The sequence below is a fragment of the Carcharodon carcharias genome, chromosome 19 (genome assembly GCF_017639515.1).
Source record: "Carcharodon carcharias isolate sCarCar2 chromosome 19, sCarCar2.pri, whole genome shotgun sequence".
Lineage (NCBI taxonomy): Eukaryota > Metazoa > Chordata > Chondrichthyes > Lamniformes > Lamnidae > Carcharodon > Carcharodon carcharias.
This window is the reverse complement of record NC_054485.1, coordinates 33818564-33841391: the sequence shown is the minus strand read 5'-3', so window position 1 is coordinate 33841391 and position 22828 is coordinate 33818564. Positions and strand designations below refer to the sequence as shown.

Genomic DNA, 22828 nt, shown 5'->3' with positions numbered 1-22828 from the left:
AAAAATCTGGAACTAAAAGTCTGATGATGACCATGAAGCCATTGCCCATTGTTGTAAAAATCCATCTGGCTCACTAATGCCCTTTAGGGAAGGAAATCTGTCATCCCTTCTGGCCTACATGTGACTCCAGACCCACAGCAATGTGGTTGACTCTCAAATGCCCTCTGAAATGGCCTAGCAAGCCACTCAGTTCTCAAGGGCAATTAGGGATGGGCAATAAATGCTGGCCTAGCCAGCAATGTCCCCATCCCATGAGCGAATTTAAAAAAAGCTTTTGATCTTCTGACTTAATACCTCTTTATAAGGCTGAGTGTCATATTGTGTTTTATAACGCTCCTGCGAAGTGCCTTGGGACATTGTTACCTTAAAGTTGTTATATAAAGAAGTTGCTTTTGTAATGTAAATCCATAAATCAAACCACAAATTGATTCCAAAGAGAAGTAAGGGCATTCTCACCGTGTTTCCTTTGGTCCTCTTCTAGATCTACTTACAAGTAATGCTTCTTTTAAATAGGATATGCCTCTACTTTTCACAAACATTTAATATGCTGGATGAATGTGTAGCTACACGTACAAATTAGGAGGTGGTCATTCGGACCCTCAAACCTGTTCCGTTTTTTGTTAAGATCATGACTGATCTGATTGTGGTCTCAACTCTACTTTCCTGTCTACCTTCTATAACCTTTGACTCCTGTCAATCAAGAATCTATCCAATTCAGCCTTAAAAGTATGACCTTGCCTCCACTGCTCTCTAGGGAAGAGAATTCCATAAACTAATGACCCTCAGAAAAAAATTCTCCTCATCTCTGTCTTAAATGGGAGACCCCTTATTTTTAAACTATGTCCTCTAGATCTAGTCTCTTCCACAAGGATAAACATCCTCACAGCATCCACCCTGTCATGTCCCCTCAAGATTTTGTGTGTTTCAATAAGGTCATCTCTCATTATTCTAAGTTCTAATGGACACAGGCCCAACCTGCCCAGCCTTTCCTTGTAAAGCAGCCCTTTCAATCCAGGAATCAGTCAAGTGAACCTTCTCTGAATTGCCACTAATACAATTATATCCTTTCTGAAGTAGGAGACCAAAACTGTACACAGTACTCCGATGTTGTCTCACTGAAATCCTGTACAACTGTAGCGAAACTTGCCTATTTTCATATTCTATTCCACTTGCAATTAACCACAACATTTCACTTACCTTCCTAATCACTTGCTGTACCTGCATACTAACTTTTTGCGATTCATGCACAGTAAGTCCTCGCATTAAGTCGCCCCTTTAAACTCTAAAGTTTATTCTTTAGAGCCTTTATGTAGGTGGGGAAGTGGGAAAAGAGAGAGGCAAGAGTGAAAAGAGAGAGAGTGTGGGGGTGACGGAGAGAGAGGGTGGGGCGGGGAAAGAGAGAGAGAGGGTGGGGCGGGGAAAGAGAGAGAGAGGGTGGGGCGGGGAAAGAGAGAGAGAGGGTGGGGCGGGGAAAGAGAGAGAGAGGGTGGGGCGGGGAAAGAGAGAGAGAGGGTGGGGCGGGGGGGACGGAGAGAGAGTGGGGCGGCGGGGACGGAGAGAGAGTGGGCGGGGGGGACGGAGAGAGAGTGGGCGGGGGGACGGAGAGAGAGTGGGCGGGGGGACGGAGAGAGAGTGGGCGGGGGGGGACGGAGAGAGAGTGGGCGGGGGGACGGAGAGAGAGTGGGCGGGGGGACGGAGAGAGAGTGGGCGGGGGGGACGGAGAGAGAGTGGGCGGGGGGACGGAGAGAGAGTGGGCGGGGGGACGGAGAGAGAGTGGGCGGGGGGACGGAGAGAGAGTGGGCGGGGGGACGGAGAGAGAGTGGGCGGGGGGACGGAGAGAGAGTGGGCGGGGGGACGGAGAGAGAGTGGGCGGGGGGACGGAGAGAGAGTGGGCGGGGGGACGGAGAGAGAGCGGGCGGGGGGACGGAGAGAGAGCGGGCGGGGGGACGGAGAGAGAGCGGGCGGGGGGACGGAGAGAGAGCGGGCGGGGGGACGGAGAGAGAGCGGGCGGGGGGGGGACGGAGAGAGAGCGGGCGGGGGGGGGGACGGAGAGAGAGCGGGCGGGGGGGGGGGGGGACGGAGAGAGAGCGGGCGGGGGGGGGGGGGGGACGGAGAGAGAGCGGGCGGGGGGGGGGGGACGGAGAGAGAGCGGGCGGGGGGGGGGGGACGGAGAGAGAGCGGGCGGGGGGGGGGACGGAGAGAGAGCGGGCGGGGGGGGGAACGGAGAGAGAGCGGGCGGGGGGGGGGGACGGAGAGAGAGCGGGCGGGGGGGGGGGAACGGAGAGAGAGCGGGCGGGGGGGGACGGAGAGAGAGCGGGCGGGGGAGGACGGAGAGAGAGCGGGCGGGGGAGGACGGAGAGAGAGCGCGCGGGGGGGGAGGGAAGACAGAGCGCGCGGGGGGGGAGGGAAGACAGAGCGCGCGGGGGGGGAGGGAAGACAGAGCGCGCGGGGGGGGAGGGAAGACAGAGCGCGCGGGGGGGAGGGAAGACAGAGCGCGCGGGGGGGAGGGAAGACAGAGCGCGCGGGGGGGGAGGGAAGACAGAGCGCGCGGGGGGGGAGGGAAGACAGAGCGCGCGGGGGGGGAGGGAAGACAGAGCGCGCGGGGGGGGAGGGAAGACAGAGCGCGCGGGGGGGGAGGGAAGACAGAGCGCGCGGGGGGGGAGGGAAGACAGAGCGCGCGGGGGGGGAGGGAAGACAGAGCGCGCGGGGGGGGAGGGAAGACAGAGCGCGCGGGGGGGGAGGGAAGACAGAGCGCGCGGGGGGGGGGGGAGGGAAGACAGAGCGCGCGGGGGGGGGGAGGGAAGACAGAGCGCGCGGGGGGGGGAGGGAAGACAGAGCGCGCGGGGGGGGGGGAGGGAAGACAGAGCGCGCGGGGGGGGAGGGAAGACAGAGCGCGCGGGGGGGGAGGGAAGACAGAGCGCGCGGGGGGGGAGGGAAGACAGAGCGCGCGGGGGGGGAGGGAAGACAGAGCGCGCGGGGGGGGGGAGGGAAGACAGAGCGCGCGGGGGGGGGGAGGGAAGACAGAGCGCGCGGGGGGGGGAGGGAAGACAGAGCGCGCGGGGGGGGAGGGAAGACAGAGCGCGCGGGGGGGGAGGGAAGACAGAGCGCGCGGGGGGGGAGGGAAGACAGAGCGCGCGGGGGGGGAGGGAAGACAGAGCGCGCGGGGGGGGAGGGAAGACAGAGCGCGCGGGGGGGGAGGGAAGACAGAGCGCGCGGGGGGGAGGGAAGACAGAGCGCGCGGGGGGGGAGGGAAGACAGAGCGCGCGGGGGGGAGGGAAGACAGAGCGCGCGGGGGGGAGGGAAGACAGAGCGCGCGGGGGGGAGGGAAGACAGAGCGCGCGGGGGGGAGGGAAGACAGAGCGCGCGGGGGGGAGGGAAGACAGAGCGCGCGGGGGGGGAGGGAAGACAGAGCGCGCGGGGGGGAGGGAAGACAGAGCGCGCGGGGGGGGAGGGAAGACAGAGCGCGCGGGGGGGGAGGGAAGACAGAGCGCGCGGGGGGGAGGGAAGACAGAGCGCGCGGGGGGAGGGAAGACAGAGCGCGCGGGGGGGAGGGAAGACAGAGCGCGCGGGCGGGAGGGAAGAGAGAGCGCGCGTGGGGAGGGAAGAGAGAGCGCGCGTGGGGAGGGAAGAGAGAGCGCGCGGGGGGAGGGAAGAGAGAGCGCGCGGGGGGAGGGAAGAGAGAGCGCGCGGGGGGAGGGAAGAGAGAGCGCGCGGGGGGAGGGAAGAGAGAGCGCGCGGGGGGAGGGAAGAGAGAGCGCGCGGGGGGAGGGAAGAGAGAGCGCGCGGGGGGAGGGAAGAGAGAGCGCGCGGGGGGAGGGAAGAGAGAGCGCGCGGGGGGAGGGAAGAGAGAGCGCGCGGGGGGAGGGAAGAGAGAGCGCGCGGGGGGAGGGAAGAGAGAGCGCGCGGGGGGAGGGAAGAGAGAGCGCGCGGGGGGAGGGAAGAGAGAGCGCGCGGGGGGAGGGAAGAGAGAGCGCGCGGGGGGAGGGAAGAGAGAGCGCGCGGGGGGAGGGAAGAGAGAGCGCGCGGGGGGAGGGAAGAGAGAGCGCGCGGGGGGAGGGAAGAGAGAGCGCGCGGGGGGAGGGAAGAGAGAGCGCGCGGGGGGAGGGAAGAGAGAGCGCGCGGGGGGAGGGAAGAGAGAGCGCGCGGGGGGAGGGAAGAGAGAGCGCGCGGGGGGAGGGAAGAGAGAGCGCGCGGGGGGAGGGAAGAGAGAGCGCGCGGGGGGAGGGAAGAGAGAGCGCGCGGGGGGAGGGAAGAGAGAGTGCGCGGGGGGAGGGAAGAGAGAGTGCGCGGGGGGAGGGAAGAGAGCGAGATTGTGGGGAGGTGGGAAGAGAGTGAGAGTGTGGGAGGGAGGGAAGAGAGCGAGAGTGTGGGAGGGGGAGGGAAGAGAGCGAGAGTGTGGGGCGAGGGAAGAGAGAGAGTGTGGGGGGAGGGAAGAGAGAGTGTGCGGGGGGAGGGAAGAGAGCGAGATTGTGGGGAGGTGGGAAGAGAGCGAGAATGTGGGAGGGGGAGGGAAGAGAGCGAAAGTGTGGGAGGGAGGGAAGAGAGAGAGTGTGGGAGGGAGGGAAGAGAGAGTGCGTGGGGGGAGGGAAGAGAGAGTGTGTGGGGGGAGGGAAGAGAGAGAGAGTGTGGGGGGGGGAGGGAAGAGAGAGAGTGTGTGGCGGGGAGGGAAGAGAGAGAGTGTGTGGGGGGGAGGGAAGAGAGAGAGTGTGTTGGGGGGGGAGGGAAGCGAGAGAGTGTGTGGTGTAGAGGGAAGAGAGCGAGAGTGTCGGGGGGAGGGAAGAGTGTGTGTGTGGGGGGAGAGAAGAGAGAGAGTGTGGGGGTAGGGAAGAGAGAGAGTGTGGGGGGAGGGAAGAGATGGAGTGTTGGGGGGGAGGGACGAGATGGAGTGTCGGGGGGGAAAGAGAGAGTGAAGGGCGAAGGAGTGTCACAGGGGTCAGTGCTGGGCCTCAACTATTTGTAATCTATATCAATGACTTGGATGACGGGACTGAATACGTGGTTGGTAAATTATTTGATGATACAAAGATAAGTAGGAGAGAAGTTGTGAAAAGGGCATAAGGAGTGTGCAAAGGCATACAGATAGGTTAAGTGAATGGACAAAAATTTGGCAGATGGAGAACAAATGTAGGAATCTATGAACTTGTCCACTTTGACAGGAAGAACAGAAAAACAGTATGCTCTTTAAATAGAGAGAGATTTCAGAACTTTGCAGTCCAGAGTAATCTTGGTGTCCTGGTACTGTAAGTTGTGGCTGCATTCCTGCAAATCGCAACTTTTAAGAAAATCATGGGTTCCTATAGGAATCGATGTTAAAGCCGGAGTTAGGTTCTTCTGGCGATTTCTTGCGCGGAAAAAACAAGTACAATTTGAAATACTGTACCTTGCGTGGCATTGTGCATTCCTAGCTATAACAATTTGCAAAATAAAATACATTGCTGAATATAACAGAAATACTGTATAACTTCAAATGAGCTAACGCTAAAACACCTAAACAAGCCCCGAGTACCATTGCTTCTGTGTCTTGCCTGCAGGACTCCTGTAAAACTTAGTTCAACTTTTGCTTGCTATCCTTTCCCGTCTCTTTCTCTCCTTCCCCTTCAAACTGAGGGGTCCAGTTATGCACTGTAAATGTACGTCATGTTTGAAACTGACACATCCTTCCATTTACTCCAACCTCATCTACCTCCCATGCTCTCCTCCGATTGTCCCCATGTAACATAAGGTGGGCTGTTTTGATGTTAACGTGTCCCTCAAATAGCTGCTCAAATTCTTAAATATATGCCTGGAAAATTAAAGTACTAAATGAAAAAGAGCCCAGAGTACACAGAACACAAAACAGTACTTGCATACACTGCACCTTCCCCCCACTCTTGTCAAAAATGTGCATGTATGAACACTTACAGCAGCAATGGAGGGTTTCTTGCCATCTCCAGCTGGTGGGTGTGTGACATCAGCTCCCAGGAAAATCACAGGCTGCTGGAACACGGATGGTCTAGAAACAAAATGAAGAAATTGACAGTTCTTGAGTGGTCTGTTCCAAATAGGAACCGATTTAACACAATTATAGCTGCATTTTGTTTTTGCAAAATTAACTTGTACATCATTTGCACAGTCTGGTCATAATATAAATTTCTGAGTACTTGCAAATTACTTAAACTTTTTGGCCAACTGTATTATTCTAATTCCAACATCTATCTTGATTACAAAACTGAATTTCACATATTAAATGAAATACATGGTATTTGTAATGTATAGCTCACTGAAATTCAACTCCAGCATAAACACTTACCTCTGCAGGTGCCAGTTTTATGCTAGTGTGACTGGAGTCAGTAAATATAATCTGGTTGAAAACCATAATATATGCAACTGATGTCAGAGAGTCATATGAATTAGGTTACAGAGAAGGCCATTTTATATATAAAACAATGCAAGTATCTAACACGAACTATTAACTACCCAACAGCAAAAACACTACCAAGAAGCCATCAACTACAGGATCCATCTTTTTCCCTTCCCGTCAAAATTTATTCTATCACACATCTTCACGTACTCCAACTCCCATTTCCATCTCTTCCCTTTTCCACACATCTGTCTCCCTTCCAATATTTGGCTTTGCTTGCTGGAAAGTTGTCATCAATAGAAACATAGTAACCTTAACTAGAAAGCTCTCAATTCAAAAGAAGCCAGGGCCTATTTTAATGCCATTAAGTACTAAGGGAACAGGAATTACAATGTAAACTATGCGAAGGGCCAGTGACCTGCTGCCTATGTAACCACCCTTTCATTCGTGTGATTCATGACTTTAGAACTTTTGCTTCTGCAATACTGAAGATTTCAAGAGCACCCTCTATTGTTGGACTCAATTTAAGTTAATTTCTGGAGTTCTTTTGTCCTGTCTTAAATCAAATTTCCTACTTAAGCACTTGGTTGTTGTAATTTATTTAAAAATATAACCTTCATATCTTCCCCAATTTTCTCCCCTCATCTCTGCTAGTATTGGATTTCAGTTTCACAGAAATGAAGTGACCATTACCACCTCAGCCTTGTTACTATGTTTCATGCATGGACTCAAGAGAGTCAATGCTAGTAATTTGTAAACGTATCTCTCGTGAGCCTGAACCTGTCCTCACTTGTTTTCAGCAGGGTTCGCTGAATAATGATCTGATGGAGGAGCTTCAGGTGATTTTTTTCCTGGTCCTAGGTGGGGACAGCCAGGCTAATGGCCTCCTGTTTGGACATCAGCATAGTCTGTAGGACCAGAGATAAAATTTGGATTTTTCCTGGTTTCTGTGCTTCATGCATTTATTCACCAAGTTAAAAAGAGCCCAGTTCAACTTCTGACTGTACATCCATTGCCTCAAGTTACTCTGTGGAGAAACACAGCCATTGCTCCACCAAGATAATTTAGTAGGCTGCACGGTTCATATAGAGATGCAGCAAGATGAGAAATGTTAGCTTACACTTTAAACCTCAGCAAGACGTGCTTCTGCCAACATGCCTGGGTGAGATCTGAAAGCATAAAACTTTTGCAGCAGAGGAGATTGAGTAGCATGCAAGCCCATGACTGAAACCAGTAATTTTCTGGTCCTAAAGCCAAAGCTCTCATCTATATTACAAGCAAAACTGCTAAATTCGCATGAGGCAAAAAATAATTGACAAACCAAACAAATACTTCTGTCAGCAAATCAAGATGAAATTTATAATTTTCTTTAATACTGATCATAAATTTGAGGTCACTCAAAATTCCTGGCTGTGCTTTAATTCTCAGCAAATCGAGTTCCCCCATCACACCCATGCATGCTGACCTACATTGGCTCAAGGTCAAGCAATGCCTTGATCTTAAAATTCTCGTCCTTGTTTTCAAATCCCTGTATGCTCTCACCCATCCCTATATTTATCGTATCTCCTCCAGTGCCATAGCCCTCCGAGATACCCAGCTCCTTGAATTTTAGCCTCTTGTGCCTCAATTTTAATTGCTCCATCATTAGTGTCTGTGTCTTCAACTGCCTAGGCCACATGCTCTGTAATACCCTCTGTACACCTCTCCACCTCACTTTCCTCCTTTAAGATACTCCTTAAAACCTACTTCTTTGGCCAAGCTTTTGGCCATCTGACTTAACATCTTTTTATTTGGCTTAGTGTCATATTTTGTTTTATAATGTCCCTGTGGAGCACCTTGGGATGTTTCATTACATTAAAGGTATTCTATAAATATAAGTTGTTGATTAATGGTAAGGCTCACGTTAAGCACAATAACAAGGAAATGCACTTACCGTTGATGTGGTACCAGAATGTTGTTGATTCCGCCTAGTTTCACGTTAATCTTCAAGCAGAGGTTTGATAATGTCTGTGGAGACGTTTTAACAACATTCTTCACTTGAACACACTGAGTAGCCATTCCCAGAAGTGTATCTCCCACACGTTTCACCTCGGCTAAAAGAAAGGTGAATACATCAGAAGTTTTTCTTCCTGTTTATACCTGTTACCTCTTTCAAGTCTCAACTAGTCAACTGCCATTCCCCAAATGAGGGCAATCAAACTGTCTATTCCAGGCTACTCACAAAGCTATTGGAGTCTCCAGTCAACTAGTCTTCTGCAGGATTAAGAATTGTGGTGTGAGACAAGATAGGTGGGAGATTCAGTCCTAGCACTTCATGGCCCCATATGAGAGTGCTCCTCCCACTTCCAAAGACCACTAGTACTCCTGGCTAAAGCAACTTCATAATAAATTTCTATAAACAGCCAAACAGATGCTCTGATATCATTTCTACTAAGTTTTAGACAGAATATAAAAAGCATCCAGTCCTAATTTGTTTAGACAAAAACAGGAAATGCCTAGTGGCAAACAAAGTGTTTCCTATGTGAACCAAAAAATTTAGGTCACCCAAAACTTTGCTGTGAAATTAAATTTTTGAGAATTTAAGACAACTAGCAAATATTGGAAGAAAATTCCAACCACAATAAATGTTACTACTGTAATGCAACATCAATACAATGCAAGCACTGGTTCAGGCAAATAAAGTGGCATCAAAAAAATGCTGCTTCATTTATGCTGTTGCATTCTTCCAATACCCTGGAGCACCACTACCTGTGCTCAGTGACATTCGGAACAAATTTCATGAGTGGTGCTTGTTAAACTTCTGATAGCCAGGAGGTGGTGAAGGAGACCACGAGAAGTTCTGTTGAAGGGTCATGAGGACTCGAAACGTCAACTCTTTTTTTCTCCGCCGATGCTGCCAGACCTGTTGAGTTTTTCCAGGTAATTCTGTTTTTGTTTTGGATTTCCAGCATCCGCAGTTTTTTGTTTTTACCACCAGAAGTCAATCCTTACTGAGTTTTAGATTTATTCACAAAGTAATACATTACAAATATATAGCCCCTAACTCTGCAACGCACCCCTACAGTGACAACAAGTGTCTCTTCATACTGTTTTGGTGACCAGTAAACAAATGTTTAATCCCTTAAAAGGACACTTCCAAGTTATTGCAACTGAACAAAAACTTCAAAAGGAAACTTATCAAATTAAAATAACACTCCAGTTGTCAATGATGCACTCTAGAGCGTCTCTTTGTTTCTGAGTAAATCAAATAAACTAATAAGCTAATTAAGAGTCCCTTAAAGGGTACTGTAATATAAAACAAAGTTTTAAAGGAAACTTATTAAAATTAAATGAAAACAGCATTCCTGAGGCTGATGGTGAACACCAGAACGTTTCTATTTTCTTTTATTGTTTAATTTGCAACAGTATCTGTATGACATGGCCGTGTTCAGAGGTCCAAAATCTGCACAGAAATCTTCATACACAAGTTCATCATCAACACTAAAATAGTGTGTACCTGCTGTATTTTTGGGTTTATGTCGAAGAATAGCAAAATACAGCCGACCCTGCACCCTGTTGTAAACATCGGTAGCAGCCGCCAGTGTCACCACCTGCTCCTCCTGTGGCTTCTTCCTCACTGAATGCCATTTCAACACATAGCCTCTGTGCTTCTTGTTCTTTCTCGTCATGACAGCCAGAGCCCAGCACCTAACCACTCCACAGCAACTTGGGCATGGGCACCGCACTGGGCTTTGTAAATGGCACATTCCCATCCACAGCCCGAGACGAACCCTCCCCTTGCCATGTTTTCTGCAAGCCCTGGGCTCAGCCCCCAGTTTCTTTATAACTCTTGCTATTTTCAAGGTGAACTGACTGCAGGACACTTTTCCCAGTCTGATTCACTGCGATGATGAATGCAGCATACTCTTACCAGACTGCTTCACCACGATGCTGTCTGCCCCTCAAGCTTACCAGAGCAGTCCACCATAATGCTGATTGCAGGGCACTCTTCCCAGGCTTATTCACCATGTTTCTGACCACCAGTCAATCTTTCTTGACATGAACAAATAATTATCACAGGAGTGCCCCCACCTGTATACACTTAACCTTAATTGATACAACCTAATTTATATGATTAACAGTTCTGACCCAATGTGGAAACAAACACACACACAAGTTCTGGTATGATAGCCAAGTGGTTAAGGTACTGGGCTTGTAACCCCAAGATCAAGAGTTCAAATCTCACAATGGCAAACTATGAAACAATGTAACTTCATCTGAAACAGATGGAAACAGGTTTACTCAAAAAGAGTATCAAGAGTTCAAATCTCACAATGGCAAAACTATGAGCTTGGCCTGAATAGCCAAGTGGTTATGGTACTGGGTTTGTAACCCCAAGATCAAGAGTTCAAATCTCACAATGGCAAACTATGAAACAATGTAACTTCATCTGAAACAGATGGAAACAGGTTTACTCAAAAAAGTATCAAGAGTTCAAATCTCACAATGGCAAACTATGGAACAATGTGACTTCATCTGAAACAGATGGAAACAGGTTTGTACTCGAAAGAGTATCAAGAGTTCAAATCTCACAATGGCAAACTATGAAACAATGTAACTTCATCTGAAACAGATGGAAACAGGTTTACTCAAAAGAGTATCAAGAGTTCAAAAATTTAAAAGATTATCAAGAGTTCAAATCTCACCATGACAAATTATGAAACAATGTAATTTCATCTGGGCAGGGAAAAGATCCAGACACACACACACCAACGGCATTGTCAGTAGCAATCTAAATTAGCCACGGAAAAGTCACTAAGACTAATACACAAAACAAGGCTGATCAGGCTTCATCCAGATTTTATCAGCTCTGATGAGAGTAAATGTAGCCTTCAGCCTTTCAGTTCTTCCACACCCTTCAAGTAAATGTGGATTACAGGAACTGACACACCCTGTTATGAGCACCTAATGCCAGATTTACACTAAAACTGGAGAGTTATCTGCCAGTATAGCAGCCCTAACATATTTATCTTAAGTATATAAATAGCAAATAATAGTCCCTCACTGCAAGACAGATTAATGAACATTGCACTGTAAATAAAATTAAACAAAACAGACTCTAAAAATAGTGTGCATGTGTGTATTTCTAGGAATTAAACAGTCAATTAAGCAAAGCTTAAATGCATATTTTTACTAGTTTTTAAAAAAATTCTTTCATGGGATGTGGGTTTCCCTGGCAAGGCCAGCAGTTGTTGCCCATACCTAATCGCCCCCAAACTGAGTGGCTTGCTTGGACGTTTCGGTGGGCAGTTAAGGGTCAACATGTACACCAGGCCAAGTAAGGATGGTAGATTTCCTTCCATAAAGGGTATCAGTGAACCAGATGAGTTTTTACAACAATAGATGATAGTTTCGTGGGCACCATTACTGAGACTAGCATTATATTCCAAATTTATTAATTGAATTTAAGTTCCACCAGCTGCCATTTAAACCCATGTCCCCAGAGCATTAGCCAGGGCCTCTGGATTACTAGCCCAGTGGCATTAGCACTGTCTCACTGATCAAAAATGTTAATTAAATGTTAAATTAAAAATTATTATATACTGGATACTAAAAGAGGTGTTTAAATAGCTTTGCATTTAACTGGTAAGGTATGGCCAATAAATGCAATACTAAGTTAAGGACTTAAAGGGGAAGAAAGTATGGGGAAAAACCACTGTTCCAATACTTTCCCCAATGTTGGTCCATAAACCTTCAGGCATCTATTAAAAAAATTCTATTTCAGCCAGTGTTTTTACTTTTTTAACCTTTAAATCACCCAAGACCTGCAATAGCAGTGAGTAGGGTTGCTTGGAGACACTTAAAACTCCCCTCCTCTAGCAACATCATTAAAACAACTGAGGAATACAGACATATGAAATGGGGTCTCAGTTAGACAAGGAATTATTTACTTACAATAATGTAAATTACTTACCTTCTCTTTCAAGACTTTGTTAATGTTAAACATACTGGGTGGTATTGCAGGCCATGGGGGACTTGCCTGCTGACGAGAGAACCAGTGAGAACTTGTGTATCCTCCTTTGTACAAGGCCTGCCAAGTTAAGTGCCTCTCAGGTACTTAAGTTGCCAGAGGTGGGCCTTTCCTGGGATCAAGGACCTTTGAGGGTGGAAAGCCTGTGTGCGCGCACCCCCATTCCCCGATAACCCGGAGAGTGATTAGCCAATCAGAAGCCGGAAGATGTGCACTACAGGCAGTGTCACCAGGAGAGCACTTGCAGTTGCCGATATTGCACCCGCCAGAGGCCTAGGGCCATATGTGAGTGAGGGCAGGATGGAGGTTGCGGGGGAGAGGGGGTCAGCAATAAGGTTGGGGGCTGGCTTTTAATGCACCCCCATCCCCTCTTTTCCCATGCTAGGCCCCTCAGTAGGGCATTGAGTGCCTTTTGAATGAGGGATAACATGCATCCCCCCCCCAACCAATTGCCCCCACTGATGCTAACTGAGGCAATGATAGTTGTGCAGCAATTGGTTGCAGAATTCATGGGACAGAGGGGACTAAAAATATTCATGTTTGCAGTGCCTAATCACTCATACACTCATCTCTGCTTGAAGTGCATGTGAACCTTGAGTGAGGAGAAAAGTGTACTCTACTCAAAACATCTGTTGTTACTTACAACCAAGGCTTAAACACAAAATGACACATGGTTGAGGTGCTGCAGGAGAATTGATGGCCATGGAACTGTGTGCTAGGAATAGATCAAAACCTTCAATTAGAACAATTAGGTGCATCTACAAATTTCAAGAATATTTTATTACCATAGACAGGCGTTTTCCCAGGTAGAATGACAATGACAAGCTGGAGTCCTGAATAGGTGTTCTTCAGATGTCTGAACATTGGCTCCACACTGTCAGCTCCCTGTGCATATTTACAGAAACATGGCTGGCCTTGGATAGGCATCCCTGCGTCTTTTGATATTTTCCGCAGCTGGTCAGTAAAACCCCTAAGAAGGCAGTTGTAAATTAATGTCAATTCAATTTAAATGCAATTAAGACTGGAATTCTATGAATTGTTAGGCTTTTAAAAGCAATTACTTTGTTTGGAAGTATCTAGCTGGAACTAAACATTTAAAGTCACAGGAAGCTTCATCTTACTTAAGTACTTCTTCTCTACATTGTCTCTGTGCTGCAAAACATGCTATCGCCCACATTTTGATTTCAACCCCGGTGTGAAACTGTTTCCCCCGCATATCCCAAACACCATGACTTGGAGTAGCAACTGTTCGATTCTGCAGAGGGGAAGAAGTGAAATAAAAGATCAAGTCAACCTCACTTCTTTTTCAAAAAAAAACTTACGCAATTCAAACATTTTCAGATCATGAAATGAGCAAAAATTACTATGTATACAACTTGCACAAACAGAAATACAAAATATAAAGAAGGTTTTTGCCAAATAATTCTGAATCCGTTCATCAATGTAGCTTTTAAAATATTATTACAAAAGGTTTGGGCTGCGTGCTTGGGCTGCTGACTTGAAATGTGTGCAGAAGTGGTGAAAACAATAGCGAACTGCTGATGCTATTCATATTTTAAAAAGATTTTTTTCAACTTAAGTATAGATAAGACAACAGCTTACAATCAGAACAAAGCTAGGAGCTTGGCAAAGTAATTTACTTTTGTTGGCTCGCATTTCAAAAACCACTTTCATATACAGGGTCCTCACTTTCCACCCATCAGCCTCCACAATCAATGGATCATCCTCCACCTTTTCTGCCATCTCCAGCATGATGCCACCCCAATGCTACATTACAGATGTTGTCTGACCTGAGTATTTCTAGCATTTACTTTTTCATTTTGGATAGCTAGCACCTGCAGTATTTTGCTTTTGTATTGATGTATTTCACTAAGTGTGTGTCATTAATATGTTTCTCAATAGAGCATCTGTTGATTGGTCCATGTGATTAAAGCTGTATCAGAAAACTAGCCAATAACACAAATATGCAAGATCTGACAGACAGGATAAACAGCATTATACATCTTTATTTAACTTAAGATATTTTGAGACTATATCACAGTGCTCATTCAGCCATATTTAGTTACTTACAGTTTGTAATCTGAAATGACTTGGTTCCACCTGTAAAACAAGATGTTGCATCTCATCACATAATTTGTTACAAAAAATTTCAGCACACATTCATAATATCATCAACCTTCTGAACACCAACACATTCATAATATCATCAACCTACAATACACACACACACACACACTACTGGATAATGTGAACTTAAGAAATATATAGGCACAAAATTTAACTACAGCACATATAACATTAAAATGTGATTTTAACTTAGCATACATATTCTATCGCAATCCTAAAGGTAAAAAGAAGTTTGCTAGAAATGGTACATTCTTGCCCAGCTAATTAAAAAAAAAATCTTCAATAATGGTTCTGAATCTGGCTCTTCATGGGTCAAGACAATCTACATAAGATTACATAGCTTAATAAAATTTAATTATTGCCACATTATTGGTGGGTATTTCAGTTAAGTATTTTATACATTTACGTTTCTGCGCTTCAATGTACAAAATTGGATACTGTATTTCACAAGGTACAAAATGCAAGAAAAATCACCCCAAGGCTATGCATTTTTTAATGACACATGAATTCTGAAGTGTTCACAGCACAATTAAGCTAGGAGCTAGAAACATTATAATGTTTCTGTTAAGAAATTTTGTCCTATCATGATTTGATCAGATGGGATGTGTCAGTATGTTTATCAACTCTGAGGTAATTGAAATAAAATCATTGGGTGGCGCTTTGAAGAGCCAGCTGTGGTTGACCCAGAGTGGTGGATCACGGGTTTGTGCCTGGAAATCCCCACACAAAGACAATTCCTGATTTTAGACAGAACCACATAACCAGAGGGATGGCTGCTCTCTCAAACTTCTAAAGTGTTAAAAACTGTAGCACTGCCATATTGTCAGGGGGTGTATTCTGTGGAGACTTAAAAGGGAAGGAGTGTATAAATACAAAATTTGAAATTACAATTAAAAAATAATTTTGAACTTTAGATTTATTTTTAAAAAGGGGGTTAATATAGTGACTTTTTTTTTTTACCTCAACAGAAGTCTTAAGCAAATTTGAATTGCATTTGATTCCCTTCTCCAAAATAAATAGTGGTGCAAACACTTCAAACACAGTAATTTAAAGATTGCACAGTTCATTGGGAAGTCATCAAGTTCAAGAAATAGGGTACTTTACTATCCTGAGTTGCACCAGTACAGGACCATGGAACTGGAAAGTGTGGTTATCAGAGAATTGATGAGCAAACAAAACATGAGAAATTATTGGTCCATGAAGAAACTATCAAAACATTCATGCGCAGAAATCAAATTCATGAGTAGGTTCCGTTACAGCATTACGGTATTTGGTGCCCATCACTAGATAATATTAACAATGTAAAACACTAGTATCCCGAACGTTAGAAGTGATTATTTTCCAGTAGCTCTGGACCAGTAAGATAATCAATTCTTCATTATAGAATTTATAAGTATTGTTATGACTTACCCTCCCTCCATACTGCAGCATGGGGGCTGGGAGTACTCGTCCGGTCACATGAGCCATCTCATCTCTCACTTTGAACTGAAACTCCTGGACAAAAGGATCGTCATCGTAGTTTGCACTTTTTACCTAAAAAGGAAAATAATGAAAATACTAAGATTAAAATAAGCTTCAAGAGCTTGGGCAAAAGAGCACTAAATAAGCTGCATTATATAGCCATATGTTAACTAGTTTACAAAATATCATGGAAAAAATCCTCAAACTTTATTGATAGTTTAAACGCATCAAAATGAGTAACAAAGTTTTTGGTCGTGATTTAGGCTTTTTTTTAATAAAGGGTAAAACTAGATGTTTTGAGGTTATGTATAATAATAAGAGCACAGGTGAGATGGTCAATTATATGGATACAGTTGAGGGCGATTAATGGGACAGGGACACTGGAGGGAAAATTCAGTTGAAGATTATCACCATAAGGTGTCATGGTGTGCAGCCTAAGACTGGATAGGAGGGAGGTTTTGATGAGGAAATCCTGAAAGGTGGGGCGGTGCTAGGGGGAGGGGGATGATGAATATTTTAGAAGTGTGATAGAAAGTAAAGTGCTTAGATGTGGAGGAGGAGCAAAGGCAAGCCAAGTATTAGGCCAAGGTCCAATGATTTGAAGCTGAGTAAATTGGGTCTATATTCTCTGGAGTTTAAAAGAATGAGAGGTGATCTTATTCCAACGTACAAGATTCTGAAGGGGCTTAACAGAGTTTGTTTTCCCTGGGTGGGGAATCTAGAACATTGGGGCACAGCCACAGGATTAGGGGGACAATCATTTAGGATTGAGGTGAGAAGCAATTGTTTCCCTCAAAGGCTTGTGAATCTTTTGAATTCTCTGTCCCAGAAGGTTGTGGATGATCCACTGAATATATCTAAGGTCGAGATAGATAGGTTTTTGGTCTCTCAATGAATCAAGGGATATGGAGATTGCAAGAAAGTGGAGTTGAAGCTGAAGATCAGTTATGATTGTGTTGAATGACTTAACTCCTGCTCCCATTTCTTATGTTCTTAAGGTGAATTCTAGAGATGAGTATCAAGTCATTACCACAGAAAATGGAAAAAGCTGCTGTAATCAAAGTTTTTGTAAATATATTTAAATTATTTTCTTCATTGAAAAGCAGAGCTAGGATTGTACCAAATTAAAGAATTCCTTTAAGTTAAGATCCATTGTGGAAACTGTCCCACCTAAGAAAGGCACTGAAGTTTCAGATAGTTATATCAGAAATCTGCACTACATGCAGAAATAATCCAACACTCACTAGTTTACTGATCTCCTCCTGTCTGTCAGGTGCTGACCGTGCTGTTGCTTTAATCATTGTTGATGTCTGATTGTCTGTCAGTTTCTTGATACAGCGCTGCCCCGCGACAATGTTACATACCTAATTAAAAGTAGAACTTCAGTGGAAACACATACAAAGTAATTTCCCCACATCATTAATATTTACATACTAGAACTATCATTTCACAGCAATAACCAGCTTGGTACAGGCAGTCAATTGAATTAAGTAGATGAAATGTCGACATTATAACTAAATGCAGGTAATATTAAAGTTCGTGGTACAGTTAGGATCGTGACTCACCATACATGTTAAATGAATATGTTTTGCAGATGGGATTTATACAATGCCACTAAAATAAAATATTAAACATGAATGGCTGACAGCTATGACAAAACCATTGCCTCTACTGTCTGAAAGTTGATATCTGTGGGCACCTGAGAGTCTACTAACATTAAAATAGTTAGCTGTACACTTCATAATGTGATTTTAAAATGCTTTCTGTTCATGGTTGCAAAACAAATACTGACTGTACTGGAATTAATAAATTACTGTCCTTTGGGTTCCAAAATTGACTTCAAGTCAATTAACAGAATTTTGGGATTATGATACTCTCTAATACTGTAACTCACAACTACAGAAAGGATTTTCAAGATGACCTCTCCCATAAAAACACCCTTTCCAATTACAATTCCTCAAGAAACGTGAAAAAAAAAACGCCAATCTGGTCACCAAACCCTCTCCTTCTCTTTTCAATGCAATACTGAGGGAGTACTGAACTCTCCGTATTACACTGTAATACAGGGGCCATCTTTTGGACTAGATGCTAATCCGAAGTCCCGACTAACCTCTTAGGTAGACTTAAAGGTTCCATGCCACTACTCGAAGAAGAGCAGGGGAACTCTCCTTGATTACCTGGCCTGTATTCGACCTCAATCAACATACCTAAAAAAGATTATCTGACCATTTAACTTGTTGCTGTTTGTGGGACATTGCTGTGCACAAATTTCCTACATTACCATAGTGATGACACAGTTGGCTGTAAAGTGTTTTGGGACATCCTGAGGTTTTGAAAGGTGGTATATAAATGCAAGTATTCATTCTTTATGCAGTCTTTCCAATCACGTGCTCTACCTCACCCGATTGAAAGGACAAATACTTGTCGATTCTCAAAAAAAAAAATGCAGGAAAAAATTCCCATCATAATCACCTGGATATTTACATGACAACTTTATGCAAAAAGAGCAAATTCCAAATTTAATTTCATTTTCAATTTCTTGTGAGGTGTACGTTAACTGTATACAGATGTACAAAAACAGTGTGTAAATAGACTGTTGAGCAATTTTAAGTAATATATAAACACACTATTATATGTATATAAAATATAATGCTGTACTCATTAAGGTTTATCATAAATAAAAAATTGTTATTTATATATACTTGAATGTTGGTTCTTTATATAAACAAGGGAGACTAGTATAGCAATGGTTCCCACTAAAAACACACAAATCCAGCAATTAAATATAAATCTTCAAGAGTATCGCCTGATGTATTAGTGAATAAGACATCATTCTGTTGTATTATTCATCCGTATAGATCAGAAAGTCCTAGGCTTGCAGTTAGGTCTTAGCACTGCTGGGTTAGATAACAGATGGTGGAGAAGGAATAAACCAGGAGTCCAGCCTGACAGCAAGCATCACTGGTAACAAAGAAAATGACTATTGTTAAGTGGTTGGATGTGAACAAGTTCAAGCTCAGCTCTGGTTCCTTCTAATAACCAAACAGCCATCAATAATCACCATCAAGGTTCATACATAAATTGTCGAGGTGAAGGGGGTTGCTGATTCTCATGGAACCTTGTCAGGCCTTTAAAAAAGTAAAAAAACCGGGGAATTTGGCATAACACAAGTTTTCAGAAACTGTTTGTTTATTAAATAAGTGTAAAATTAAAATGCCACAACTTCCAAGTTCTATAACATAAGGAAGCTATCCAAGTTTCATTACCCATGGTCTGAGTCTGTATGCTACTGGATAACCGTTTATTTTCAATTACACAATTGGACATAGAAGGAAACCTCATTTACTTAATAAAAAAAATCAATCAGCATTAAAGTGCACAATGGCACTACAATGAATCCAAACTTTATATTATATACACCAAATTTCACTGGTAAGCATGAATCTCTTCCATTCATCTCTCACCTCGAGTGGCAGGTAGGTGTGCTTCTGTTCCTGTCCCACCTGTAGGCAGGGTAGGTGTGGGTACTTTAGTTGAAGGTTGTATTTCTGTTTGAAATATTGCGCTACTGTGCACTCTACAGTCTGTCCACTTTCCAGCTGCAAGGGGAACCTGGGAAGCAACAGAATAATGCTCAGTATAAGTTTGCAGCTAAGTAGTTGGATCAGATAATATATGACTTTCAAAATACAATCAAACCATATTTCCATACTTAATAATGGAGTTAATGAATTTAAATCTTAATTTGTATAATGTGCTTCTATATTAGAAGATTTACAGTTGTGGCCTTTAGATTGATTCCACTACATTGTGATTCCAAATTTGGTTTTTAGTGCCAACCAAAATCCCCAGCAATCAGATTAACAGAATGCCAAATTGTTGGAGGAAAAACTGTTATTCAGAATAGAAATACTTGTTTTGTTACTTTGCATCATCTTTATATATTCAGAAATGTGTTTTTTAAATTACTGCCACACAATATTTCCAACTCTCCTTTACAATTAAAGGAAATGATACATTTCAATTTTCTTTTTTGCAATCATAATACCCATGAACTATGATGTCAAGCGAATATAATATTATTGGAAATTACCTTAAAATAGAGTTCTGTTGGGGTCTGTGTCTATATGTGTCTTAATTGGATTAAGGCCAGCTAGTCTGAGTGCTTTGATGTATTAAAAACAAAAAAACTGCGGATGCTGGAAATCCAAAACAAAAACAGAATTACCTGGAAAAACTCAGCAGGTCTGGCTGCATCGGCTCAGTTCTGTCGAAGGGTCATGAGGACTCGAAACATCAACTCTTTTCTTCTCCGCCGATGCTGCCAGACCTGCTGAGTTTTTCCAGGTAATTCTGTTTTTGCTTTGATGTATTGTAGTTTTGAGATGTTAATTAGGTAAACGTAGGGAGGGCAGAAGGTAAAGTGAAGACAGAGGGTAGCAGTGGAAGGGTGCTTTTCTGAATGGAGTGCTGTGACTAGTGGAGTTCCACAGGGATCAGTGCTGGGACCTTTGCTGTTTGTGGTATACATAAATGATTTGGAGGAAAATGCAACTGGGCTAATTAGTAAGTTTGCAGACGACACCAAGGTTGGAGGAGTTGCAGATAGTGAAGAGGATTGTCAAAGGATACAACAGGATATAAATCGGTTGGAGACTTGGGTGGAGAAATGGCAGATGGAGCTTAATCCGGACAAATGCGAGGTAATGCATTTTGGAAGGTCTAATACAGGCAGGAATTATACAGCAAACGGCGGAACCCTTAAGTGCATCGACGGGCAGAGGGATCTGGGTGTACAGGTCCACAGGTCACTGAAAGTGGCAACGCAGATGGATAAGGTAGTCAGGAAGGCATATGGCATGCTTGCCTACATTGGCAGGGGTATTGAGTAAAAAAGCTGGGAAGTCATGCTGCAGCTGTATAGAACCTTGGTTAGGCCACACTTGGAATATTGCGTGCAATTCTGGTCACCACATTACCAGAAGGATATGGAGGTGTTGGAGAGGGTGCAGACGAGGTTTACCAGGATGCTGCCTGGTCTGGAGGTTATTCGCTATGAGGAGAGGTTGGAGAAACTCGGATTGCTCTCACTGGAGCGACTGAGATTGAGGGGCGACTTAATAGAAGTTTACAAAATTATGAGTGCATGGATGGAGTAGATAGTCAGAAGCTTTTTCCCAGGGTGGAAGAGTCAATTACCAGGGGACATAGATTTAAGGTGAGGGGAGAAAACTATAAAAGGTGATGTGCGGGGAAAGTTTTTTATGCAGAGGGTAGTGAGTGTCTGGAATTCGCTGCCAAGGTTGGTGAAAGCAGGTACGATAGAGGTGTTTAAGAGGCAGCTTGACAAATACATGAATAGGAGGGGAATAGAGGGATAGGGACCCCAGAAGTGCAAAATGTTTTAGTTGATGGGCAATATGATTGGCGCAGGCTTGGAGGGCTGAAGGGCCTGTTCCTGTGCTGTACTTTTCTTTGTTCTTTCTTTGTTGTAAATTTGCATTTGTTAAAAGAAACCATTCAAGACTGCAGGTGAAATCTTACACCTAGCTAGAAGACACCAAGCAATGTGTTTATTTTTTATGTTTAAAAAAAATTGGTGGGATGAAAGGATGTTATTATTAGAAGAGGTAAAGTTAAAAGCCTAGTGATTGAATGTAAATTTTCCATTGTAAGAGAAAGATATGTATAAAGGAGAAAGGAGATTGTGTGTAAGGCAGAGGCATTTTAAGATTCAACAAGTGCGAGAAGCCTCCAGCCTGTAAGGCTCAAGCTGCTGTCTGCAAGGACCCAGAGCTGAAAGAAACTCATTTCGAATGTGACTGTCCAGGGTATGCTTTGCCAGGTGTCTGTTTAAATCTATGAGATTTAGTGTTGCCTTAACAGGGATGCAACTGAGTGTCAGATTAATTAGGGTTATTATAGTAGTAATTTTGAAAACATATGAATGTGTTTACAGTCTGTCTTGTATTAAGACATGTTTAATTTAGTTTTAATCGGTGGTCGTATTACTACTGAATTCAAAACTTGCATCTCGAAACGTACAAATTGCAAAAATGGTTATGACAGTTATTTCAAGTTTCCCTCTGGGGTTTGAACAACTCAGTTTTTACCATTGGTTGTGTCATAATATATGACAAACCAGCATGGAACAGTAGAAAAGTCTATAAGTATCTCAACTGATATACAAGTGAGCTCCTCTAAAAATATTACCCCAACTACTTAGACTGCAACAGTTCTCCATTTCATTCTTACACTTGCATATTCTTTCATTGTAAGGTTTTCCTTCTTTCTCAAACTTACATAATTTGTTCTAATCCTTCTCTCATGCCATTTGCTGAGCTCATTAAGTGAGTGAGGACTGCTTCTAGAGGATGCAACATTTTTACACTGCACATCAACAACAAGCATTCCTACTTTAGGTAATGTACAACCGCAGATAAGGTAAAATTACTTCAATCTATAACCCCAACCTCGAAACAGACACCTAAACAATGTTAATTACAATTTTTTTTTGACTTTCTTATACCTGCTACCCCTAAGGCCTCAAAGTGGGATGCCAACTGATGTGCAGTTTTGTATTGTGCCACCACATCTATCAATAAAATAACTGCCATTTCAACTAGCTGCAGCCAGCAAAGATATGTCTTTGTTTAATCACTGGATTACATCCAAAAAAAAGTTTGTACATTCTCAATCTTTTCCTCCAATTCACATCAAAATCAAACATCATACAAATGTCTTATTTAGAACAGCCAACAATTATGCAAGAAATTGGACTAGTAAGAATGGCAAACCACATTAGTCTCCCTTGCTTCAATTCTGAGGCCCACGATTTTCCAATATCAAATACTGTTCTTTTTAACAATCTTTCTCCCCATAAACATTTA

At 44.2% G+C, this 22828-nt stretch overlaps 1 protein-coding gene across 4 annotated transcripts in view; it reads right to left on the bottom strand.

The window, feature by feature from the left end:
- The window catches only part of LOC121291918 (protein argonaute-3), a 162247-nt gene that overhangs the window by 23553 nt on the left and 115866 nt on the right, over positions 1 to 22828 (bottom strand). For all 4 annotated transcript variants that reach the window (XM_041213584.1, XM_041213585.1, XM_041213586.1 and 1 more), the window contains 8 exons: positions 19403 to 19550; positions 17183 to 17302; positions 15888 to 16010; positions 14421 to 14450; positions 13472 to 13605; positions 13136 to 13320; positions 8274 to 8433; positions 5902 to 5992 (listed from right to left, as the gene is read on the bottom strand). In XM_041213584.1, the coding sequence (XP_041069518.1) occupies positions 5902 to 5992; positions 8274 to 8433; positions 13136 to 13320; positions 13472 to 13605; positions 14421 to 14450; positions 15888 to 16010; positions 17183 to 17302; positions 19403 to 19550 (991 nt within the window). The remainder of the gene's footprint in view (positions 1 to 5901; positions 5993 to 8273; positions 8434 to 13135; positions 13321 to 13471; positions 13606 to 14420; positions 14451 to 15887; positions 16011 to 17182; positions 17303 to 19402; positions 19551 to 22828) is intronic.